At 36.7% G+C, this 27,160-nt stretch overlaps 1 protein-coding gene across 5 annotated transcripts; it reads left to right on the forward strand.

The window, feature by feature from the left end:
• Window positions 1-23,351, forward strand: LOC119987163 (transportin MOS14-like). 5 transcript variants are annotated; one of them, XM_038831960.1, is made up of 27 exons: window positions 4-354; window positions 1,910-1,987; window positions 2,114-2,176; window positions 4,090-4,137; window positions 4,238-4,384; window positions 6,655-6,786; window positions 7,530-7,570; window positions 8,294-8,385; window positions 9,726-9,853; window positions 11,544-11,619; window positions 12,011-12,131; window positions 12,210-12,309; window positions 12,793-12,874; window positions 14,212-14,294; window positions 16,056-16,172; window positions 16,776-16,827; window positions 17,213-17,368; window positions 18,456-18,579; window positions 18,660-18,741; window positions 18,913-19,001; window positions 19,080-19,154; window positions 19,257-19,311; window positions 21,006-21,125; window positions 21,214-21,306; window positions 21,395-21,540; window positions 22,127-22,304; window positions 22,690-23,351. In XM_038831960.1, exons 1-27 carry the CDS (start codon window positions 232-234, stop codon window positions 22,963-22,965), a joined length of 2,877 nt encoding a protein of 958 aa, XP_038687888.1. In that variant the 5' UTR covers window positions 4-231; the 3' UTR covers window positions 22,966-23,351. The 5 variants fall into 5 exon arrangements, with proteins under 5 accessions (XP_038687892.1, XP_038687888.1, XP_038687889.1 ...); XM_038831961.1 differs by lacking the exon at window positions 4-354 and adding an exon at window positions 3,090-3,150 and having other exon boundaries at window positions 1,914-1,987; XM_038831964.1 differs by lacking the exon at window positions 22,127-22,304 and having other exon boundaries at window positions 1-354; window positions 22,690-22,845.
• The last annotated feature ends 3,809 nt before the right edge of the window (window positions 23,352-27,160 follow it).

Raw genomic sequence — 27,160 nt, forward strand, 5'->3', positions numbered from 1 at the left:
CGGCTAACAAGTCGACAACCCTCTTCTACAGTTCTACTTCCTCCTCAACAATTTCCAAAACTCCCGTCCGTCCTAACTGGGGCGCCAAAAACCCCAATAATCAAAAAAGCATCTCCGGATAATAAAATAATTCTCTCTTCTCTTCGTATCTATCTGTATATCTATCTGTGTAGTCTACACAAATTCGGTCGTTCTCGTTACAGTTCCGTTTCTGGGGTTCCGAATCGAAACATGGAACTTCAGAACACTGTGAAAAATGCCCTAAACGCACTCTACCATCACCCAGAGGACACGATTCGTATGCAGGCTGATCGGTGGCTTCAAGACTTTCAACGTACCATCGATGCGTGGCAGGTATTTGATGAACAACTTCGGTTTCGATTCCAGTAGCAGCTCATTGCTATCGTTTCTCGTTTTCTTCTATTTTTTGTGCAATTGGATCAGTTGATTGCGTTGGAAGCCCAAGTTTCAGTTTGAATATGAGCATCTGTAGTGAAGGGCTCGAATTTGAATTTATGACTTTTTGCCTTTTCCATACTTTGTCTTTTTATAAGGCACTGCTATTACTATGTTTGTTGAAGCAGAATAAAAATTGATGCCGCCTTTGGCTTTTGGCGATGTGTTGAGAGTGAACGGTGAACTCTCGTTTAGGCAACAATGAGGTGGAATGTTCGTTTCAGTTATAATGTTTTGGTAGAAATGTAAAAGTCCCACGTCATTTGATGTAGGAAATGCCTTATAATTTATAAGGACAAGCCCCTCCCTTACCACTAACAAGGCCTTTTCCTAGGCTTGAGTGAGTTGGGCCTAGCCCACTTACTTGGTCCTAAAGAGAAACAAAGCCGTGCGGGCCTGATGTATCCACGGAAATCGGACAACCCAAAGCGGACGTAAAAGTCCGACATCGTTTGATGTGGGAAATGCCTTATAATTTATAAGGACAAGCCCCTCCCTTACTACTAACAAGGCCTTTTCTTAGGTTTGAGTGAGTTCCCGATGTATCCACGAGAACCGGACAACCCAAAATGTTGGTTCTGGCATAACCCAGCCCACAAGTGCGGGTGGATGTAAAAGTCCCACATCGTTTGATGTGCGAAATGCCTTATAATTTATAAGGACAAGCCCCTCCCTTACTATTAACAACAAGAAACTGGGCATTATATGTTTAAAATTCCTGGGCTTAATTTTATCTGAAACAGGTTTTAACCTTCGGGTAAATTCCAACTTTCCTTTTGCTTCGCTGTGGTTGGTTCCTATGGAAGTTAACATCCCCATTTATGACTCTTGTTATCTTACTGGTTAGCTTTGATGGAATGTCATCTATCTTTCTATTCATGTTCTCCTGAATTTCTACCTTTCTGGTAGCAGACTTATTGCACCTTCATTAAGTATATCTGTAGCAAGGTAATTCATATACTTGGGTTTGTTTCTTGGGTCGTCAGTTATATTATTTCATGGAAGACTGTGCTTTTGATGAGGTTGTGCTAGTCCCAATATCTGTGTCTTTGCATAACAAATTTGAAGAGCACCAGAAGGGTTTTAACTTTTAACTAGATTGTATTTTCTTTTGATGGGGAACATTTTCTTGATGTAAGTTGTGGGTAGTAGAATTACGATCTGAAATTATTATTGCTTCTCTTAAATGCTCATGAGTTAGTCAAATATGGACTTTCAAATTTGTAAAACCGTAGAATTGTTAACAACATTTTTAATAATTGAAATAGTCTCCATTGGATATTATGCCTATTTATCCCTGCATTATTTTCAAATAAATTGTTTGAGGCCATTGCATGTTGCTTCTTTCGAATTTGATTAATTTACTGTCATGTCCCCTTCATATATTTTTTATGCTAAAGTATGTCCATATATTTTGATACGTTGGTTCGGTAACGTTTTGATGTTCATACAGGTTGCTGATAATTTGCTTCATGATTCAAGTAGCAATCTTGAAACCTTAATATTTTGTTCTCAAACTCTTAGAAGCAAGGTAACCTTCAACTTGGCTGAGTCCATTTTAACTTGGCTATGGTCTCTTTTTTCAACATGTTTACCACGTGGTGCATAAAGCTCCTTATAATTTTGAAGTTTCCATCCATTTTACATCTGATCATAGGTACAACGGGATTTTGAAGAACTTCCTTCTGAGGCATTTAGTCCATTGCGGGTTTCTTTAAATGTGAGTGGTATTATTTACTTTTGACCATGGGTTTAGAATCGTAAGCCCTTGTCCTGATGTTTCCTTACAATTTTGAAATTGTTTTCTTTAACTGATTGCCCATTGAAACTATGCCAGGCTCAAGTAAACTAAACTTTGCTTGTTAAATGAAATCTTAGTTTTTCATGGTAGATTTCGGGCCCGTCTCATTGTTTTTGTTTTCCTAGCTTCAGTGGTGTGGTGGTTGGGGTCAATGGAATTATTTTGGGTGATAACTTGTCAAGTAAAAATTTATATTTTACATATACTTGCTTTGTGGAAGCAGTCTCTTTTTAGGTAGGTAGGTAAACAACTTCGGTGCACAAGACTCCCACAGAGGCTGAGTGGTTGGAGAAGAGCACGTATGCAACCTTTAGCCCTGAATAGTGGAGAGGAGGTTTTCAGAAATTGAAACCCATGAGCGTTGAGCCATGACATTTTGGTTACTGTGAAGCAGTCTTCTTTTACTGATCTTAAAATTTTTTACGAGGTGTGCTAGAATTTTGCAACAACTCTTTGGTTGTCATGAAGTTTGGGAGGGTTTAATAGGTGAAGTCATTGCTGGGGTATTATTCTATGCTTTGGGGTTTTCAGGATAACTTTGTGTTGCACTGGATGGTTTTTAACTAGTTGGTTATTTATCTTCTCTATTTTGCTTGCCACCCTTCTATGCTATTGACTTGCTTTTTTCTTATTTGTTGCCCTATCTTTTTATATAGCTGCTAAATTGTTTCATGCAATGAACATGTTTTAAAATTTCTTCTGTTGATTTTTGGTTGCAATGGAACCTGAAATATTAGAACTGTGGAATTCTGACCGAGTCATTTGAACAATAAATATTTATGTTATATCAGTTTGCCAAACTGACTGAAGTTCTGCTAACTTTTATCAATAGGAAGGCCTGAAGCTTCTTAAGTGAGAACATGGCTTTGCAGACTGGCCAACACTATCAATCAGTAAGGGAATGGGTGTAGAATTTTAAAGATCTTCCCTTGCTACTTTCAAAAGGTTTAACCATTGACATAAGATATTGTTGGAGGCTACATTTCAGCTGCTTTGTTTTTGCCCAAAGAGAAAGTATACATGTTATCTTCCAGCAGAAGTAATTTTTTTTAATCTTTTGTGTATCATCAAGCACTTCCTAAATCCAATGCCTCAATGCATGGGACTAGTTCACTTTTTCCTTAGGAAGCCTTATTGTAGTGTAGCATCTTAGTTTCTTAAGGGTTGTCTTTATTACAAAAATATTTTTTGGTTTATGTTCAACAATATATGAATTAGCTCCGTCTTAGCTCATGACTGACCGGGCACCATTGGATCTCAGTTTCCTTCATTTGCTTAAATAGTAATGTTTTAGTAAAGTAGGTAAGCAAAGCCTTGTCGACAAGATTAACCTGGTGAAATGTGTGCTCTAGAAATAAAGTTTCAAAGGTTTACTAAAGTCTCATGTGTTTCTTTTTTATTAATCCCATAGTTTGACGGATTTTTCAGTTTGCAGCACACTAACACAATTTTAGAATGTTATGAATAACTGTATGAAATAATCTCATTCACATTCAGAGGACATAAATTCTCTTCTAGAATGTTAGTTGTAAACTTCTTAGATATTGCTGTTTGATTTTTGTGCTTGGAAATTTGTGCACTTTTGTGGTGCTTGTGTACTTCTGAGAACTTCTGTGGAAGAGGGGGAAAAGAATTAACAGCTATTTAGTTTTATGTGAATGTGTTTTTCCTTAGTTCCTATATCTGTTTCTGTATTTCGTCACACACTGTAATTAACAATTCTATGTACATAGTTCAGGTGGAGTGGTTCCATTTACTGCGTGCACGTGTAAAACTTGATCATATATTTACACGTTTGTGTTTCTTTTACTTTCCACGTGATTTGATTGCAGACCTTATTAAAAAAATTTCATAAAGGCCCTCCTAAAGTCCGGACTCAGGTATGAGTTGAGATATTTATAAGTGCAGGAGATCATATTAAATGAAAATTTTGGCACTCAAGAGTTAAGAGAATCTTATTTTAAAATATTCACTATGTAGATTAGCATTGCAGTAGCTGCCCTGGCTGTGCATGTTCCTGCGGAAGATTGGGGAGATGGTGGTATTGTTAATTGGCTTAAGGATGAGATGAGTTCTCATCCTGAATATGTACCGGGATTCTTGGAGCTACTGACAGTCTTGCCCGAGGTATTTGTGAATCACTCTTGTTAGCAGTAGAAAGTAATGTGTCGCCTTGTGCCTTCTTAAAGTATGTTTGATATGATTTAATTACATGCATGAATAGAGACAGTGATTTAAAAGTTTGGGGCCGGCTACACGAGTCTATGAGAACATCATTGGAAATCCACCACATGTATATGTTTTCTCCATTCATTTCTATCATGGATCATACATTCATCCACTACTTTTAAATTCATATCATTTCAATAAAATTCTTTTCCAATAAAAAAAAGTAGTTTAATGTAATAAGAATGCACATTGAAGACACCATCCTTGAAAGATTCTACCAGATTTTATCCTCCTCTTCACTATCGGGCCGCTGCTCATAGATTCTTTCACAGAATCTGATAAAAAGATCTGGCTTCCAATCTTGCGCATTCCTGCAAAAATCGACATTCGAAGAGCTTACGGGACCAGATCTGTGAAGATGATCATTAACCGAGACTTCTTTGTTAAAAGCTAACAGAAACAAGTCTGGAAATTGTTCTTTTAGAGTTGTGTTCCCTGCCCATATATCATGTGAGAGGCTAATTTTGTCACCCCGGCCCCCTTTAAAAGCGGTGAGATGGCTCCACTCCTCTCAATCTTTCCTGATGTGTTTCCACACCCGCAGCCGTGAGGCTCTCTTCCTAGAGTGGATGCCCGCACAATTTTTTGCTTGCCATATTTAGCCGCAATCAATTTCCTCCAAAGATGGTGTTTGTCGAGTCAAGACAGAATCTCTGCAACCATTTAACTAGCAGGGCCTTGTTGAATGTTAGGAGAGAGGTGATTCCTAAACCTCATTGATTCTTTGGAAGTGTGGCTATATCCCATTGAACCAAGTGAAACTTCTTTCTTTCTTCATTGTCTCTCCACAAGAATCTCTGTTGGATGGTTTCTAGTTTGACAGCAGTCAAAGAAGGTAGGGGGAAGAGAGACATATAATAGACAGGGAGGTTTGAAAGAGTGCTTTTAATCAACTCAACCTCCCTGCTTTAGAGAATTTCCCCCCAAGGGCAGACCTAGATAATCACTAGGGAAGGACTTAGTTCTCCAACCCAATGCTTCAGCAAAAGCATCCACATTGATGGAAGGGCCAAGGGGGATGTTATTGCTCTTGTTAAGGTTGACGTTCAAACCTGAAGCAGCTTCAAATGCTAGCAAGATGGCTCTGAGAGATGATACCTGATGAATATCAGCTCCATACATGACTAAAGTGTCATCAGCATATACAAGATTAGACATAATAACTTGGTCTTCAACTGCACCAATTTTGGCTCCACTAAGAAAAACATCCTCCACAGCTCTCTCAATCATGCAGCTGAGGGTTTCCATGCCCAAGATAAACAAAAAAGGGGAGAGAGGATTCCCCTGTCTGATCCCCTTTGTTGAGTGAAAGAAATCTATAGCACCACCAATGATGATAATAGAGAAAGAAGTGGTGGTTATGCATCTTCTTATCCATTGGATCCATTTTTTCCCAAACCCCCTTTTGTCAAGAACATTCAACAAAAGTTTGCAAAAAGCATAGTTCCAGTTCATGCTATCAAAAGCTTTTTCAATATAAAGTTTGCAAAGAAGCAAATTTAGATTTCTTCTTTTATAATCAGCCAAAACCTCTTGAAAAATGCCTTGTTAAAACCATCGGGACCGGGGGCCTTGTTACCATTGCAACTTTGAAGGGAAGATTTGATTTCATCTTCTCTGAAAGGCCTCTCCAACCATTGCTGCATAGGAAGATAGCAGAAGATCTGCTATACCAGGTCTCCACTTCTCGGATTCATGAAAGAGGGTCTTTTAAAACTCACTGATATCCTTCTTCATGTCTGCTTCCTTTTCAAAGATGTTACCATTGATGGCAATGTCTCAGACATAATTGGAGTTTCTGTTGGCATTGTAAAACTCACTGATATCCTTCTTCGCTGTTCAGTGCTTGTAAGTGAGCAGAAAATAAGTTCTTTATTTAAAACAGATATGCTTTTATCCACTGCCTTTCATTTCACATCTGTGCCTGTGTTTAAATTGTTGAACATGTATAAGGAATATGTCATTTGTATATACATATATACTTATATATTTGTGTATGTTTATATATATTTACATTCATATAGATTGACAGAGTGAGAGGACTTATTTATAAATAGCTGTTTCAGGAACATGACATAATGTGGAAGAAAGGCTCATTCGTAGCTTATTTTGATAGCTTGATTGCCTAAACTTCTCTTAATTCTATTTTTTTAACTCTTTGAAATCAGGAAGTATTTAACTACAAGATATCAGCTCGCCCTGAAAGACGGCGCCAATTCGAAAAAGAGCTTACATCCCAAATGGAAGTTGCTCTTGGTATTTTGACTGCTTGTTTGGAAACTAGTGAGCTAAAGGAGCAGGTTAGATATATGTTCTTTTATTACAAATGTTGTAGTTTTCATGGGTTTAAAATATTAATTGTTCATTGGTTTTCTCATTGCGTAACTTATTGGTAAGGGTGCTTGAAAAGTTCAGGGACATTTATTGACATGACGGTAACGTCTTAAATTAAAAGTTTGTTCCACTGGGAGTTCTTTTTTTGTTTTTTGTTTTTTTTTTTCCTGAATGACAAGGAACCATGTGCCAAACCCCACGTACCTGGATCTCCCCACTCTCCCCAATTACCTTTGTTCCACCTTAAGTTTGACTCACCAGTATTGCTTATCGTTGTTGTTGATTCGCAAAGATCTTTCCTAACTGTGCTACATCAATTTCATTGTCTTATGTCAACATCCAATTTTTTTTATTAGTTCAGAATTTCTTGATACTTGCAATGACTATCAATGACTTTGATTTGATCCTTGAAGTCGTACATAAAGTAAAAAAGAATGGTGAAAAATATATCCATCAATATTCACCAATCACCATTAAAGGTGAAGAAGATCCTCTGACACTGAATAGTAGCATGCTCCTGTGCACACATGATTTACGTTTGATTATTTATTTCATTGTAATGTATTTTTCATTGTTACCATGTCTTGTCTGTTCAGGGTTTTGTTGGGAATAATTATTTGAATTAATCTTGATGCTAGGTACAACATGTCCATGTTTTGATGTTTTGTTACATAAATTTTTGACTATTTTAACTTAATTTCATTACCAGGTTCTAGAGGCATTTTCTTCTTGGCTTCGACTAAGGCATGGGTAAGCATTGGATCTCCTTTTTTGGGTGGAACAAATTCATTGAAGAATTTCTGTTTTATGCTTTTAAGTGTTGTGTTGGGCAAATTTTGTTTGGTAGTCTAATACTCTAATTGCTTCCACATTCCCAATGAAAGCAAGATTTTTGGGAGGGATCACGCTGTGTTTGTACTCATTGATCGAAAGTGGTGCATAACCTGGCGATTAATGTGAAAGTTGCCCTAATAGCCAGATGTAGCAGTTACTAGAAGTCTAGATCCTGGGTTATTGTGAAGATTTCCGATCCTCTAGTTAGAAAGAAGATCAACTTGTTTTCAACTTCGAAATGAAATGTTCAAGTGTTGGGTGTAACAATTTCTAGAGCATGGGGAATTACAAAAATCTTATATCTTCCTACTAAGAAAGCATTGTGGACTGCTAGGTCAAATTGTTATTAGTTAATAGGGAAAACTTTTTTAAATTTTTTGTAATTTACAAGATTGGGTAGAACAATTCTTGTGCAGGGGTATTTTCTTAATTAAGGAGATTAGGAGCCTTTTGTCTTTCTTTTTAAATTTTTTTTTTCTCCGAGATTATAAGCTTGAGTGTATATATGCCAATAAAAAGTTCCATTTTCTTTTTTGAGGTTACAGCCAACTAGTTTGATCTATTCTGTTTTCCCTCTCAAGAAGGGATAGAGACTGATAGAAAGGTCTTTCATCTTATTGGAGATTTGGTTGGTTTCAGGATTCCTGGTTCTGTCCTTGCTTCTCACCCGTTAGTGCTCTCTGCTCTCTCAAGCTTAAATGCTGAACTACTTTCAGAGGCATCTGTAAATGGTATTACTACTATATAGGTCAATATATTTCTGGAACTTCTATTCAAAAGAATATTTGGGCAGTCTGTTTAATTGTTTTACTATGAGCTATTATTTATTTATTAATTACTATTATTAGTATTGTGCTGATGTGCTCTGCTGTTTGGTCTTCCCTATGACCTTGTTCTTGATCTTGCATACTATGCTTTTGGTTACGAGACTCTTTCAGCAATAGCTTCTATGGTTGCTTTATGCGATCAAAAGTTTCTTGAGATTCTGGAATAATGACATTAAGCATCTTGAGTTGTTCCTGGTTAATCCTGTCACCTAACAATGTAGACTTTTGCTTGAATAATCGAGGTATCATGCTCCCGAAAGACCAGAAATGCTCTGATGCCAATTGAGAACTACTAAAAACTTGGTCTGGTCTGGTTGAGTTTCCATAATTAGAAGAGTATTACAGGAATGCAGGTTGAGAATTGAACTAGAATTAAAACACTATTGAAAATAAAAAAATACGAGAAAATGTGTTATTTTTCGTAGTCTTTCATCATTTTAATATGTCATTATCATCATAATGATAAACAAATTACTTTTATCAGACAAATTTTTTTTTACTTTTATGAGTGCAAGAGAAGTTTTATTAAGGGGCTCCAAGAACCAAAAGAAGAGTAGTACATATAAAGAACAGGTGAAAAATAAAAATAAGACGGATTAGGCTATATCAAGACTGACTAAGAATATCAAATAGATTGCTGGTCTGTCTCGACAGCCAGAATTTGGTCATAGAGTACCAGTTATCCATGAACTTGTATAGCTCGGATTCTTTCTCAAGTAGAGTCTGTTGTTTCTTTCTTACCATGTCAGCAAGCAAGGTATCACGGGGATGGTTAGGAGAAGATTCCTTTTGGTTCTACTTTGAGAAAGTGCACTCCAAGCCTTCAAAAAATGATAATTTTTTTTTTCCACATATATGTAGTTTTGACTCCAGCAAATTTAAAATTAAAGATGGAAATGAAGACAAGTGAGTCGAATCTATTCGAGCTAGGGAATCTGAGAAAGGCAAAGGAAATAAGGGAAAACTGACAATGTTAATACTAAGGACTCAATAATCAGGCTTTTGGCACAGGATGAAGGCAGTCCTTACACCACTTGAGCTGAATGTCTGATGATAGGCATAATATGGGCATTTATGGGATTTAGAAATGTTTCCTTGAAACTTTTACACATATCCGACTTGCTTCTTTTGTTACCATAACATTATGTTTTCCATTTATTGCTGATGATAAAGCAAAGACATCTTTTGGATTATTCTTCTTTTCAATCCTCACTGATCAGGAAGTAATTTTCTTGATTTTGCAGTCATTTCAGAATTGATACACTACACTGCAGCAGGAAGCTCTGGTGGTATTTCAGTGCAGATTCCCTTAATTCAAGTGATTGTGCCGCAAGTAATGAGTTTGAAAGCTCAACTTAGAGATCCTTTAAAGGTATTGCATTTTGAAACATTTCACCTTATTAGCTGTGATCCTTATGGTTTACCTAATTGATTCCTATAGTGATACTAAAACATTTATCTAAAGCATACATCTTTTGCTAAAATCATTTGAATGGGCTATTGTGATATTGATTGAGGTATCCTTTGCTGTGAAAGTTTTTCTGGCTGCATATATTGAAAATGGGTACAATGGCTGGCGCATTTGCTGTTGTGATTATGTGTTTCTGATTGTTACTTGGATTGTCACGGTATCTCTTGCATACTTGGGTAGGCCTATGGGATGTGTGAGAATTAATTGTTTGAGACTTTTTGAAATTTCTGAAGATTCCACTGTTATATGTGTCTCTATGATGATCTTTGTTCATTAAGTATTGGTGGTGTGGCTGGGACGTGCTATAAAGTTGATTTTGACTAGATATTGAATTGGAATCTAATGGACCATACTGCATTTATTATGATGAATGTGAAAATCTAGACACCCCCTCAATTGTATGAGCACATACATATGTATTTGTACCATACACCATATTGGATGTAGACATGAAATTTCATTCATTTGTAATTCATTATGGAAGATGTATGATCGTTTATTTCAAAGGAAAAGGATCACCAAATTTCCAACCCCGGGTAGGAAGAAAAAGAAGCAGATAGTAGTCAATAACCGAGCCCTTCTTACCAGAAAAGGGTAGCCCAGTGATAAGGGATGGGGACTCTGGGCCCAGCCTTGAATTGAGAGGTCTTGGGTTTGAATTCCCTTGTGCAAATTCGCTTTTATTGGCACAAGTATCTTGTGGGTGGTTTCTGCTATCCGTGGTTTACTCTGGAAGGTGGGTCCAATTACGTCTACCTTGATAGAGGTTTCATGTCCTCAGAAAAAAAAAGAAAAGTAAAAGCAGAGCCTTTCTTAATATTCTCCTTCAGTCTTTATATTGTGGTTATGCCTTTCCATTTTTGCTATCTTATCTGTGGATTATTTGGCTCTTTTATAATGCGCATTGTAGCATCTATGGTTTTGGTTACAGATCTCTATTTCTGTCCCTAAAAAGATGACTGCTTTTGGATGTGGAATCTCTGATTCTCTGCTGGTTATTGTTTTCTTGGTTTACTCGTGAAGTACAATATGCAACTATGTATTTAGTATTTTTGACATTTGGAGTAGGTTATAAATTTTCTGATCTTATTTTCTTATGTAGCGACCCATATTTTGTTTAAATTACCCTTTGGAGTTAAGTTCTTGTTATGAATGAAACAAATTTTATGAAAGAAATCTTACACTGCAACCTGGGGAAGACATATGTCCTCTAGTCCTCTTTTTCATGTCAATTTTTATGGTCGCTACATCATTATTGTTATTGTACTTTGAATAACATCAGTCAAGATGTGCTCCTGTTTTATTTAACTTGTTTAATGTGCCTAGGATTTGACATTATTCTTGTGTGTGATTATAAGGAAGATATGAACGTTGATATTATTGCTTATTTTACTTATCTTAAATTCTTCTACTTGAAGCTGATAGCATCATTGGAATTTGTTTGAGTAGCCTTGATATTTCTACTCTTTTCCCGGTTCCTTCACAAGTGTCTTATAAGAAGTATCAAATATTAATGCATATAGATTCCAATTGAGAATGGCAGTGCAAGTACTATTTAAGTTTTTTCCCTACTTTCAAATCTCTTCCTCAGGATGAAGAAGATGTGAAGGCAATTGCACGATTATTTGCTGACATGGGCGACTCGTATGTGGAATTGATTGCAACTGGTATATATTTTTATCATATATTGAAAACCGCATGATTGCACAGGCGAGCATGTGGCTCAGTGGTAGAGTTGCAGGGGTGCAATCTAGTGGTCAAAGGTTTAATTCCTTCCTGAAACTGCCTCTCCACATATTATGTGGGGGTTAGATTTTCATACATCATGCATGTCCCCGACCCCGCCCACTGCGCGAGCCTTGTGCCTAGGGGGTTGTTTACGTTTTTATTGAAAGTTGCTATAAGAAATCCATGCATACATTTGCAGATTTGCCATTTCAAATGCAAATTACTTCGGATAACTACAGTCTCCTTGTTCCTGTCATGGAAAAGATACTTGTTATCGTTATGTGTATCCTTTCATGGTTACATTATTAATTTTTTCTTTCTTCTGTTCAGGTTCGAATGAGTCAATGTTGATAGTGCAGGCATTACTAGAAGTTGCTTCTCACCCTGAATATGATATCGCTTCAATGACCTTTAACTTTTGGCACAATCTTCAGGCTATTTTAACTAGAAGGTGCACATTGCTGTTTCAGTTAATTGACTGGATCATTTTCAAAAGAAAGTTTAAGTAATGATAACTTTAATTTTCCAGAGATTCATATACGGTATTTGGTAATGAAGCGTCTATTGAAGCTGAGAGAAATAGGAGGCTGCAAGTTTTTCGTTCGGCATATGAGTCACTTGTGTCCCTGGTTAGTCAGCTGGTTCAAAAGTTTTTAATGTCAACATTTACAGTATCATTGTGAAGAAACCTTTATCCAACTAGCCAAAATCGATTTGTCCATATGTGATCATCCATCGATTAAGCATGCTAACCTTTATGATGAAGTCTTTCTTAATCTTATAGCATAATTAAAAATGTGGGTATAATATATTTGTAACCTTAGAAAGCATATTGAATCCATGATGTTCAGGATTTTAAGTTGTGTATGTCATGAAAATAACACATAGATTCCTAGTTAGAATGCTGTTTACGATCTCATGAAGTGGTGTCCATATGAGGATTGAATAAGATAATTTGTACTAATCTTCCTCATGACTGAAAGAAAAATAGTTCATAAATTCTCTACAATGAAGTATAACTACGCAACTACTATAGGTATACATATGTTTTTTCCTTTTATGATATATGGATATTAGACAAAAACGTTAGATTGCAATTGATTTGTTCACAGGTTAGCTTCTGGGTTCAATATCCCCAAGATTATCAAGGCCTTTCATATGAGGACCTCAAGGATTTCAAACATACTAGATACGGTAATGACTGCACTTTTTTCGCTAAATCTTTACTGTCCTTCTCTTACAACTGTCACACACACACACACACACACACACACACATATATCCTTATTTTCTTATTTTGAGCTGCAAGAAGGACGAAGTAACTTATAGGTGATTGTCTGCCATTGAAGTGGTAATATATTGCAAACAACATCAATTTTATATCCTCTTATTGTAGTTGTGAATGCCGTATTTAAATTAAAACTGTGATTTAAATTATTGAGACAGATCTTGAGCTCAAACAACTGAAACATGCGAAAGAGCTTAATTGAAGTTAAATGGTTTGGTGATAGGGTATTGCTACTAATTCAAATTATACTTGCAAGCTGTAGTTAGGAAACAAATATGCCAGATGGATAGTTTGAAAACACAGGCATGGTCTTACACTTGTGACAATATTCCAATAAGTAACATGGGTGAAGTAAGAATCTTAGTGAAAGTAAATTTTTTCGGTGCTTCTTTTACTGTATCAGTTATATTCATTTCCACTTGGATTTTTCATCAGCGGAGACATATATCCATGTCTTCTCTTGGATTCTATATCTACTGTCTTGTTCCAGTCACTTTGGTTTTTATCCTATCATTCCTATATTTAGAGCAAATTATTTAGTTTTCTTCCATTGATATCCTTTTCTTTTTTGATAAGTTGTGAGGTGATTTCTTTATTTTTTGAGGATGGGGGTTGAACCTTGCACTTCATCATAATGCGAGTATAAGGAACTGGCCAGCACTAGGCCACAAGAGCTCCTTTACTACTTATTTATAATAACTCACGTGACAAGACTGTATAATAGCTAGGAGCAAGGCTTAAGTGTTTGACATTTGAAAATCCTGAGATGACCTAATGTTCTAGTGGAATGCCTTATCCTTTAACTGATTTAATTCAGTTGAAATGCTTAATTTTCAGTCAAGGGCCAAAGATGTAAAACAAAACATTCATCAGGTGAGTTCCTGGAGCTGAGGCTCTAGCCTGGAGGGTAATAAGATGCCCTCAGCCTCATTCCACCTTGCTAATATTAAGTTGAGGTTGGTCGTCTTTTTTTTTTTTTTTTCCCACGTCACTGTTGGTGGCCAAGAAGTTTGCTAAAGATTTCCATTCTTTATGTCAGTGTTTGGCCAATTGATTTTTATTTTCTTTTTTTGAATAAGTTGCTAATTTATACCCCTGAATTTCATTACCTATTATTTTCATATAGTCTTCAATTAACTTTTTAATTTTATTGCTGTTACACCTGTTTCTTCCGTTATATCTTTCTCTTGATAAGGCCTGGCATCTACTCCTAAAATTCTAATGGAACCTGTGATGTTGCTAGCTGTTGCGGATGTATTAATTGATGCAGCATCAATTTTGGGTGGTGATGCAACCTTGAGAATCCTTTATATGAAGCTTGTTGAGGTATGCACTGTATTGTTTTGTTGATTGGACAATTTTAATGTTTTAGATGCCGAGAGCATAGCATTAGTGTTTGTAATCAGTATAAAAATTTAGGTCCTGATTTTTTGTCATGAATTGGGAAAATTGGAAACAGACCTGGAATACCTCCTTTTTTGTTTCCTGTCCCTGCTTTCTAGAAAACATAAGATTAAGTGTTTTGGAAGAAGTAAAAGAGCGGTTATTTCCCATATTTCCGCAGTTCTTTGAAAGAGGAAGAAAAGAGTTGAACAAGAAAATGTCCTGTTTTTTATTATTTAATATTTTAGATCTTATGTTTTCTTGTATACAAGCCAAATGCATTTCCTGAAACTGAAAAATGGAGAATCAAAACTGTTTTCAGGAAATGAAAACTGATCAAAGAGTTTGAAAAATGTTTATGGCAAATGTGCAATTAAGTTCACTAAATTTTGACTTGTTTAAAGTAATAAGATGTGTCATAGTTGTGGTTCTAGTACCTGCTCGAGAATGTCGACGAATTTTTTAATAAATTGATTTGCAGGACAATTTTCGAGTTATTTCTGATAATGGTTATGGGCGCTTCCCATGCTAGTTCGGTGTTCTATGAAATAACTTAGGGTGTGTTCATGTGGAGGTCTATGGAGGGTTTTCATGGGAAGGGTTGCCATGAAAATGTTCACTTTCTGGCTCCCAAAGTTTTAGAGGGTTAGATTCCAGCCCTCTTAAACAGGATTTGTAACTTGAATACTCTTATTCACCTCCTTGTCCATGAACAACGTCAATATCCTTCCCTCACCTTCACTATAAAATACCCTCAAACCCCTCACTATTCTAATACCTCATCGTGAACATTTGGGGTTGGAATTTAATGTGATGTGGCTGTTCACTGAACTATTTGAAGCACTAAATAGAAGTTCTCATCATTGTTAACAGCTGCCATTCTAGTGATGTACTTTGTCTCTGACTGGGGGGAGATCAATCTTCACCCAATGGAAATGGGTCGGAGCACAGTCTTAGGTTCAGCGCAGAACTATCCGGTTGTACACCACTTTTCTAGGTGCATGCCCAAGAAGTGGATCAAATCTAGGGTATTTTCAATGTAACTGCAATTCTTGGACATGTATTGAGATCATTTTGGTTACGGACTCCATTTCCTCCCTTGCACATTGAATACATCGCCGAAGTTGTTCTTTCAAAAAAATTGCTAGAGTTTACTGGACTTGCTGATCTCACCCATGGAATTCGTAAGCACATCATACATGAATGCTCTTCAGTTTTGTTTTATAAGTGTTACCTTTTTTGTCAACATGGTTTATATTCACCGTAGTGGTCGAGATGCTTTGTCCTCTGCCTGACTTGCAACCTCTGAAGATGTATGGGATATTGATTGTAAGTTGCTTCTCCTTGCAAAGTGTAACTCGTGTTAACTGGAGATTGACTTTTGTGCTGAAAGCTTGAGAGGCTCTTCATTTTTGTCTCGTAGAAGTTGCTCCTTATATGTAAGAGATGACTTAGATCATGGATCAATCATTTCTCATGTTTAAGGGAACAGAGGAAAAGACGGCAGGGTTGGGGGATTTCTGTAAATGTCAAACTGCCGAACCTGTTCAGGATCACTTCACCTGCATTGAAAGATGGGGTTTTGTCATTCACATTCCACATTTAGAAGTGTCTTATATCTATATGCTTGACTGTTTTATTGAAAGTGGATTAGTAAGATACTTTTGCTTTATACTTTACTTACCCTCTTTCATATTATTGTAGGTGGTATCTTTATGTGAGAATGAGCACGGCGAATGGCGTCCTGCTGAGGCTGCTTTATTTTGCATTCGGGCTATATCAAGTTACGTTTCCATTGTTGAAGCTGAAGTAATGCCTCAGGTAGTAAAGACCATTGCATTCTGATTCTGGTCTTATGTTTCTGAGTATGAGTAAAGAGTAAAGACTTTATATGCTTTTCTCATTTTAAGAGCTGCAGCTGCATGATTTTCATCATTGTTTCTCTCGTATTGAAAAAGAAAAGAAAAGAAAAGAAAAGAAAATAAAATACTTGTGAGGTAGTAATCTTGAATGGTGTTTTAACTGATATTATGCCTAAAAGAATTTAGCTACTTAGATGCTATTTTGTTAGGTGAAAGATATGACTTCTTGTTGGGTTGCATAACTTAACCAGTATTTTGCAGTGTGGAACTATTATTTCCATGGGAGAAATTTATTTATTTCTCAATATTTTCTCGCTGTATGTATAGTTAAACTATTATAATCTTTTGTCCTATTATTTGTTGCAAGATTAATTATCATTAACTCACTCTGTAAATGTCTACACTATCTTCAATTAAAAAGAAGGTTCTTTTTGGCACTGAACTTAGTTAAAAGTGGCTCAAGGGAAAGTGCTTCCGTACACCATCATGTTGAATTATTCTTTCTAGTATAAACTAATACATGTTAAGCATACGGCATTGTTGGTTTGATTGTTGGGCACAGGTTATGATCTTGCTTCCCAAACTTCCTCAACAGCCACAGCTGCTTCAGACTGGTAATTTATTAGTAAACTCATTGATTGTAAACAACTTCTATGCACAAGGCTCCCGTAGTGGGCGGGTTTAGGACAGACAAAATGTACACAAACATCATCCCCACATAATATGGGGGGAGGCTTATAAATGAATGAATGAATGTGTGTATATATATACATCAGGAGTGTCTGTATGTTCACTTTTCACAGTTATTTCTGTAAATGATTGTTAAGCTGTTGCAATGAGATGGTAACTGTCACTTTTAGGCACTAGGTGGAAGCATTCTTAATCCCTAACTGCATGCTATGGCTCACTTGGCCCTCTAGAATTGTGGAGTGTCCCTGTTAGTCGGAACATAATGATTTATGGTTGACATTATTTATATTCTTATGGAGATGTTTTCAGTATGCTTAACAATTGGAGCATATTCGAAATGGCTTGATGCTGCATCGAGTAAAATTTCTATACTGCCAACAGTCATAGACATTCTAATGAGAGGCATGGGTACATCAGAAGATTCAGCAGCTGCTGCAGCTATGGCATTCAGACATATTTGTGATGGTACATCATCTCTTTTGTTAAGGAATAGGTGCCCTCATGTATATTTAGGAGCATATGAGGGATAGATCTTCATGAAATTAGCACGTAGGCGTTAATTCTGTCACATGATATTGAATAGAGTATTCATGCACATGATGATAACGGAGATAATTTTTTTTATAATTTTCTTTTTGAGTATAACAGAGTGTAGTATTCACGATGATTCAAAATCTTATCAGCTAAATAGTTGTTGTCAGTGTCATTGTCATTGTCATTGTCGTCGTCATCATATTATCACATCATTATGATTGCTATCGTTTCTGTTGGATTTGGTTCTGAGACTTCTTATGAATCCTTTTCTTTTTTTTGAGCACTTGTAAGTATTATAGTCTCCTGTCCAAGTTCATAAAAGAAAGTCAATACCTTTTCCATTTTGTCCATGGGGACGCAAATATCCATTAGCTACAAGGTTAGTTGCAACAAATCTTCGTTGCAAAGATTGTTGAAGGGGCTGTTATTGAAACACTTCAACCTAAAATAAATAATGGTTTGGAATTCTTTAATAGTCCTTTTAAAGATACCATTATTATGTGTATAAAGTGAGGGTTGAAGGTAATTTTTGATTTGGCGTTATTAGATTTAAGTACCCTATTTCAATTACCAGGATAATAATTGCATTTTGAAAAGATGCAGACGATATAGCTTTGGGTTATACAAAGGAATCGACTATTGCCCTAATAAGTCTTAATCCCTTGTTTGGAACTGTGCACCATACATAGTTCTTATTAACTTGTCCTTAAAACGTTAACAAGTATTTTTCTTCATGGAGTCGTCTATTCTACTGGGGCTTCTCTTTATTGGAGATGATGCCATCTGAACCCTGGACTGATAGGCTATGTGATTTTGTATAAACTCTTCTGTTTTTTTGAGAGATTTTTTACCCATCTTTTTGGCTCAGTTGAAGTAATATTCTTTGCCTGGCGATAAACCCAATACCATGCTGATGAAAGGCCAGCTGCATGACCTCTCTTTGGGCTATAAATACTAATTGTAATGTTTGTTCGAGATTTTCTCCACTATAGATTCAAATATCTTGTATTGAATGCAGATTGCAGGAGACAGCTTTGTGGGTATTTTGATTCCTTATTCCCCATATACCATAAGGCAGTAAATGGGGAAGGTAGCATCAAAGTTTCTGCTGAAGACTCATTGCATCTAGTTGAAGCTTTAAGGTATTTTTTGGGTAATGAATTTAAATCTTATTTCTGCTTGAGGCACTTGATTTGAAAATGTGGTAAATCTGCTTTTGCAGCATGGTCATCACCCAACTTCCTCCTGATCATGCTAAGAAGGCTGTGGAGGCATTATGCATTCCTGTTGTTAATCCTTTGCAGGTTAGTTTTCATTCCATTATGCTGCTTTTCAAGTGTTCCTTTACTGATCATTCATGCAGGTTGGTATTTTGAACATGTTCATTCCATTATGGTTCGTCTGATGCTTAGGTCCTCATTTAAGTTCTATTGGTATAGAGTATTTAAGAACATCGTTTCACTTGCCCTATTTAGGATTCTATCAATCAAGGTCCAGAAATATTGGAAAAGAAGCCTGCTCGTGAGTTAACTGTTCATATTGATCGACTTGCATACATATTTAGGTTTGGTCAATATCCTTCTGTTTATTTTTCTTCCTTAGTTTAATTTATTTTCTAAGGGTCTAGCTGAAACAATTTTAGGTATGTAAATCACCCTGAAGCTGTTGCAGATGCTATTCAAAGGCTATGGCCGATTTTCAAAGCTGTTTTTGATCTGTGAGTATCTGTGACCTACTCCTGGAATAGGAATTCACCATGTGAATATTTATTGTTTTCCTTTCTTTTTTTGATCTGATTATGAAGTTTTTCCTGTTCTAGCCGTGCTTGGGACGTGAAGACCATGGAGTCTCTTTGTCGAGCTTGCAAATATGCTGTGAGTTCTCTGTACTCTGTTTTCTGCAATTAAGTAAAGGTTAAAAATTTGTCAAAGGAAAGCTTTACAAGGAGTGATGCTATATATCTTGTGTTTTGCGTTCTATAATTATAATAAAATGATATTATTCAAACTGGACATTATAATTATGTATGTATTTAATTTGAATAATTCGAGGAGAGAGATTTAGTATTAGACTATTCGTCATTGGCATTGATTATAAATGAATGTTGTGAGGCAGGGCTATGAATGAATTTGTTAAATTCAATAAAGGGAGGCGCAAAGGAGAGAGTTTAACGGATGAGAGGAAATAGAGTGTTTGTAGTCACACACTTAATAAGAAACCTAAGTCTGACCCGTACTTATATAACCCATACATATACCCTTACTTAGGCAGAAAAGGAAAGTAAAGTATCTCAATATAACAAATCCAACACTCCTCCTCAAGCTGGGAGCAGCCATGCTAAGAAGACATAGGAGGGGTCGACAATCTTCTACTGAAAAAAAGAGAGAAGAAATGGCGCCATCACGTACCCCACGCGTTGCTGCTGGTGGTGGGCGTGGATCTCACCCGCTGGTAGTTGGGCCGCGCATGATATGGTGGCTGTCGATGCGGTCAATTGGTTTACGGTCGTCGGGTGGTGGTGATTAGGTTTGTATGGGTGGTGCAGGAAGACTGTTATCTGATACCAAGTTAAATTTCAATAAAGGGAGGCGCAAAGGAGAGAGTTTAACAGATGAGAGGAATAGAGTGTTTTTATTTATTCTCTTGGTCAAAAAAACCTGTCTGACTCATACATATATAACCCGTGCATTGTAAGTGAATCATATTAGATGGCTTTGCAGCTGGGTCTGCAAGATGTGGGATCTTGCTTTGTCAGTGATTGTCTTATTAGTTGGGCTGCATTTGAAAGTGTAGAAGGTGAAGTAAGGGCCTGGTGTTACTGCACAACCTCTAACAGCAATGGGAATATATCTTCACTACACCTTCGCCCATTTCTTTGGTTGCTTGGACAGAAGCGAAAAAGCATTCGAAGGGACTTCGTGTAGACAATTTCTTTGTACCATACTGGGTTGGCATCCCTTGGTTTCCATTCATTCTAATTCTTACTTCTTCTGGGAAAGAAAAATAAATATAAATCTTGCACATGAAGTAACGTTTCATTTAGCTTTAACAAAGGTAATAAATATCTAGACTTGAATTACTGGAAACTTTTTTAATTAAAAACTCAAATTTTAATTTATTTTATTTTTGCGGTGGGAACCCACAACAACTATTCTTTGGGAGTGCACTGGGTAAACCCATCAGGCCTGAGCATTAGCCCACAATCTACACGTGCTAAGCAAGCCCATGGAAAATCCGTGTGTGGGCTCGCTCCTGGAGATGATTGAACCCTAGTAGGAGAGCATGACTAGTATGCCCTTAACCAACCTAGCTGGTCCTAGGAGGCATATAGTAGTTTTACATAAGAAGGCTTTTATGAATTCAATAGTTATACATTAGTTGAATAATTCTTCAAGAAAAAGGTACTTTAATCGTTCAGCACTAATTATTCCAACATACCAATCGCACGCCATTCCCACTATGTTCCATAGTACTCACTGCCACGCACATTTTTCGGTCGGTTTCATTTCGATTCTTATCCCTAATCCCTCTTTCCTGGTGAACGAAACCTAACTTGAGTTTTATGTAGGTGAGAACATCTGGGAGGTTCATGGGGATAACTATTGGGGCCATGCTGGAAGAGATTCAAGGCCTATATCTACAGCACCATCAGCCATGTTTTCTTTATCTCTCTAGTGAAGTTATAAAGGTACATCTTTCTTCCTGAAAATTTTCAATATTTTTATTTTATTTTGTTAATATTGTGAAGTTGAGTGTTCAGTTCATCTTTCCTGCAGATATTTGGTTCTGACCCATCTTGTACAGACTACCTAAAAAATTTGATTGAAGCCCTCTTTAGGCACACGACGTGTCTTCTCACAAATATCAAGGTACAGCTTCAGGAAGTAACACATATTATCTTCAGTTATTTCAGTGTGCCTTTGTTGATAATTCATTGTATGTTCATCTCTTGCACAGGACTTTACTTCCAGACCAGACATAGCAGATGACTGTTTTTTGTTAGCATCGAGATGCATACGCTATTGTCCACAAATATTTATCCCATCTGCCATTTTTCCGCCTTTAGTAGATTGTTCAATGATCGGGATTACTGTACAGCATAGGTATATTTTCATACCTTCCCTCCATTTTGCAGCTATCCACATTTGTGCATTTGTATGTTTGTCTATCTGCATGCATGCGTGTTATGCAGATTTGAAAATCGTAAAATAATAATAGTATCAGTTTTGTTAATTAAGGATATTTTTGGCATTGTAACATACAAGGCATGGTTTTAGTTCCTAAAACAACCTCTTTGCTATGTGTCGCTAAAGTTGCTTATATCTTTCCTCTTCCTGACCCTGCCTGCACTATCAGACCCTAGGGCAGCCCAACATACAGATAGAAATAATATTTTATTATTGAGTTGTCTGTTTAAGTATTAAGGGAAAATATTGTTTTAGTTGTTTTCACTTCCCAGATTCCCCTTTCATCGTGAGAGCTTTGTACATCATGTGGTGTTTACATTTTATTATTATTTTTTTTCTTTCTGTTTGTTTGATTGTCCTTCACAGTGTTTTGGTGTGATCAGTCTCTTTATATCTTTGAAGTTGTGTCGTTATATTTACATTTATTACCTCGAGTCATTGCGTCTTCTTGAAATAAATTAGCTACTTATGTGCTTTCTTTGTTTTTTTATTTTACCTGTAGAGAGGCATCAAATTCGATATTGATCTTCCTGTCTGATATATTTGATCTTGCTAAGTCTAGCAAGGGAGAACACTATGTGTCTATCAGAGATAGCGTAATAATTCCTCGTGGAGCCAGCCTTACAAGAATTTTGGTTGCTTCTATAGCAGGAGCACTCCCAAGTTCTCGGTTAGAAACGGTAGTTCCTGAAGCACTAAACCTTTGAATTAAAGGCCACTTCTATTTTCTTTTCTGGAGAGAAGAAAAAAAAAAGTGAGGTCAGAAGGGGGAACTGATTGGGGATGACCCTTCTTTAGGGAGTTGCACATGTTAGCCATGGGTTCTTGGCTGAAATGATCCTGATTCCTCTGAGTATCCTGAGGAAGAAACTAGTGTTCAGTGAAATAATCTTGGGTTACATTAAAATTCAAAAGCACCATTACCAATCTGGGAGCTGTCCCTGACTACTGGGCCAGCCTTGTTTGTGGTTTATCAAATCTCAGCTTTTATGCATTTTAAAATAAGCATTTAACATAGGACTTTATGTATCTGAGTCTAAAAGTCACATTTACCTCTTCACCCAGGTTACTTATGCGCTATTAGCTTTGACTCGAGCATACGGGTTGCAATCACTGGAGTGGGCAAAGGACAGTGTTTCTTTAATACCTTTGACAGCTGTAACAGAAGTAGAGCGTTCCAGATTTATACATGCATTATCAGATGCAGCATCTGGGAAAGACATCAATATCATGATGACTCCAATTGAAGAGCTCTCTGATGTTTGTCGCCGAAATCGAACAGTTCAAGACATTGTCCAAGGAGCTTTGAGACCGCTTGAGTTGAATTTGGTTTGTGTCTGATAAAAGGAGGGTAACATAGAGGGGCAGGTTTTATTAGGCTTCTCCTGTTGTCAAATGAATTCACTATATGCATTCATCATTATGTATTTTATCATTCTCCAATTTTTTTCAGAGGAGAATATTTATCAGGTTGTCCTGGGAGTGGGAGTGGGAGTGGGAGTGGGAGTGGGAGTGGGAGTGAGAGTGGGCGTCTATTGTATCTTATTCAATGAGATGCACAATTTATTGGTGGTTTCAACGACAATTACTTCAGTTTTTAGGGTGAACTACGATGGTATTAAGTTGTAATTTTTTGTGCAGGGGGCTTTGGTTGGTTTGTTGGTGGGATGGCAGGGTTCCTCATCCTATTTTACATTTACATTTAGTGTTGATTTCTAAAATCCCAACGTAGTTTGTATGTTAACTATAAAAGATAGTGTTTTCATGTGTTGAAGAGTTGCAAAGTTTAGTTACTCGTGACGGAACGAGAGCTCATATAAAAAAAAGAGCCCTAAAATATGTGCAGGTGCTGTACAGTGCTAAGTTGCAGTGTCCTGATTCAACACTCGATAGTATGTAGTATGTATGGGTAGAGTTGCCGAAGGTGGTGGGGAGTTTTTTTCTGGGAATTTTGTAAAAATGACCTCCTCAAAAAGTCAAACCGGAGAAATGATCGGTTTTTTTATAAATCGTATAAATGACCTAGTTTTTTATTGCAAAGACCAAATTGTCCTTAAGGAAACGTAACCCATCATTTGGCTTTTCCATTTCCCATGAAAACCTACTTCTTTCAAACCACTCGATGATTACCATACAACCATTGATCATCAGTTTCGGCAATAAATAAGGGATTTTTCCCCTTCTGAGGTTAGTATCTTACAGGCTCAGTTTTCTGCATAATATATGCTTGATTTTAACGGAAAAGGATTTGCTGGAATTATTTCAACAATTCCACCAGATCTACACCATTGAATGGTGTGGGTGTAGTGTTGTCAAATCAATGCGTTGTTGCATTGGATGATGTAGATCTGGTGAAATTCTTGAAATAATTCCAGCCCCCCCTATCCCGATTTTAACTTGGTATTACACTGAAAAGTTTGCATTTTGTTCCATACCTGTGGTCGGCTTGGGTTTTTGGTGAAACTCTGTTTAATTGGGTGACATTGTGGGTGAAGTCTTGGGTTTTTGGTGGTGCTTGCATGCAGGTGGTCGGGCATTATGTGTGTTCCAGTATTCTTAACTTTGTAGTTGAGCATAATTGTTGTATCGGTCGAGCATTAGTCGAGTAGTTTTATTTAGGGTCGGGCATTATGTGTTCCAGTATTCTTAACTTTGTAGTCGAGCATAGCATAATTGTTGTAGTTGAACATTGTTGTTGTAGTCGAGAATTATATTTAGTCGGTAATTATTTTTAGTCGAGTATTTAATGTTGTTAATTTTCTGTGGTCAAGCATTTTTATTTTTTCTGGTCGAGTATTATGATTGAAGTCAATATTAATTTGGTTACTATATTTCTTTTCAGATAGATAATTTTTCAAAGAAATGGAGTACATGATTAAAATAGAGAATGATGAGAAGGAGGACCAGGAGAGGAGGTGGAGGTGGAGGAGGAGAAGGTGGAGAAGGAAGAAGCTGGAGTTCAAGTAAAGGAGAAGGATGAGAATGAGGAGAATGAGGAGGAGATGGAGGAGGAGAAAGTGGAGAAGGAAGAAGCTGGAGTTCAAGTAAAGGAGAATGAGGAGAAGGATGAGAATGAGAAGTATGTAGTTGAAGTAAAGGAGAAGGAGGAGATTGTAGTTGGAAGAAATGATGCGGAGCTGCCAAATATGGAGTTGGAAGCTGTGGATGAACTATTAGAGCTTTCAAAGCATCGGTTCACACCAAAGAAGATAAACAAGGACTCTGAAGGAGTGGAGGAGATTAGAGAGTCTCAGTTTCCCACAGCTACACCATATGGGACACGCAAGTATACCAGAAATAAGAATAAGTGAGCAAAGAGGCCTGGACCGCAAACGAAAACACCATTAACTTCCCCCAGCTTCAAGAGGAGGAAACTTATGGTGGAAAATGAGACAGTTAATCCATTGACAGACGCTCCAATATTACAGTTGTAGCGAGAGTACCCAAAGGAGTGGGCACGCGACTTACTTGCTTTCATGAAAGACAATACACTTGAAAGTAAGTTGATAAGTTGGAAGCCATGTCAAGTAGACAAGAATTGGTTTGTGGATGCCATCAGACCGGAAACTTGGGGATCGAACAAGGTAATTATTATGTACTGAAAATTTTTATTTTGAAAAGATATATGATGAACATATTCATAATATTTATCTAGCACCTTGATGTGGCAATGTACCATATTCGAAGAAGGATTGCCAATAACCCTGAAGTTTTTAAGAAGAAGTCTGCAGTGTTCGACAGTTTTTTCTTTGTGAGTATATTTCCAACTAGTTAGACCATAACTTTTGTAAGGTATATCAATAGCTACTTTAACCTATTACAAACTGAACAGTTCCGGGATATGCAAGCTTTCACACTTTTCAATGAAAGCAAGGATTGTTCTTGGGACGATGATAATCCGATTTTGGACTATATAATAGGGAAAGTCTAGTGAAATCTGTGTCTTGGTCTAATGTAGACTACGTTTACTTCCCTGCCAACTTCAACAATGCGCATTGGGTGGCTGTAGAGATGATCCTGGGGGAAAGACAAATTAACGTGTATGACTCGCTTACAAGCTGCACAAATATTCCAAAATTTAATGAATTAATGCAGCCCTTGAAGTTGATGATGCCATACATATTAAGAGCGGCTGCGATAAATGATGGAAATCTCTCTCCCTGGAAACTTAAAAGGGTACCATCCTGCCCTCAACAAAATAATGGGTAAGTTAAGTTCAGATTCTGTGTGTAATTGTAGTCCATGTTACATGAGTTAGTTAGGACATTAACATATTTTTTATTACAGAGGAGATTATGGCATGTTCACCATCAAGTTCATTGAAGTATTAACTGCAAGCATGCCAGTTAGTCTGATAACTCAAGAGGACATGGTATTCTACAAGAAAAAGTTTACTATGGAGGTATGAGGTGGAGAATTTTTAATGTAAATACACTTTATATTCATGGTCATGGTCGAGCAAATTTTTTTGTCAATCGAGCATATATATTTTGCCAGTTTTTATGAATAATATAGTACTTTTGTGAATAGTATATGAAAAAGTATGATTTTTCTGTAGTCGAGCTTATGTTTTCTTTAGTAGAGCATTTGTTTTCTGTAGTGGAGCATCTGTTTCCTTAATTGAGCATCTGTTTCCTTAGTCGAGCATCTGTTTTCAGTAGTTGAGCATTTTTTTTATGTAGCCAATAGCAATTATTTTCTTTGGTCGAGCATGTATTTTCCACTATTTTATTTCTTTTTCTTTTTTTTCCATATCAAAATGTGTATTATAAGCAAATTTCATCAATAATTCACTAGCACTACAATCCACTTCAATTAACTCATATATCAAATCCACAAATTCTGCAAAAGAAATTGCTTCGGACACTATTACAAGTTGGCTTTTCCCACCTTTGTATTTGTAAATCCCTCGACAAATTTCCCACTGGCCACCATAAAGGATCACAAAATCAATAGATGTCATTCCTGAAAATAACAAAAAACCACAAAAAAACGTAAGTAGGTATGAATGACAACATAAAAATATACTCGACCGACAAATTAAACAATTGCTCGACCACAAATTCAAAAAATTCGACCATCAACAACTTTGATCGACCAAAATAACTTTGCTCGACCGAAAATAATTTTTCTCGACCATAAACAACTTTGCTCGATCGTATAAACACAACTGCTTGACTACATATACATTTGCTCGACTACAAACTCATTATGCTTGACTACACAGATGCTATGAGTAGACAATGTGTTCGTTCAAAACTTCATATACAATTGAGAAACATATAGAACAAAATTACTCAGAATATAGATGTACTCACCTGCCAAAAGTGGTATGAAATTTTCACCAACAAAACCTCTCTTCAGACTTACGATAACAACGATCACAAATAACTTAGAACCCGATCTGGCTTTTTCAAGCTCTATAGAACAAGTTCTGACAGAAATGTTCAAGTGCAGATAAGATGATGAGAAATACGGTGCGTGGGAGGAAAGCCGTTAGGAGGGTTATGTGTATTCTGGTATTGTGAGTGGAACA

The sequence above is a fragment of the Tripterygium wilfordii genome, chromosome 20 (assembly GCF_013401445.1).
Source record: "Tripterygium wilfordii isolate XIE 37 chromosome 20, ASM1340144v1, whole genome shotgun sequence".
In the NCBI taxonomy this organism is placed as follows: domain Eukaryota; kingdom Viridiplantae; phylum Streptophyta; class Magnoliopsida; order Celastrales; family Celastraceae; genus Tripterygium; species Tripterygium wilfordii.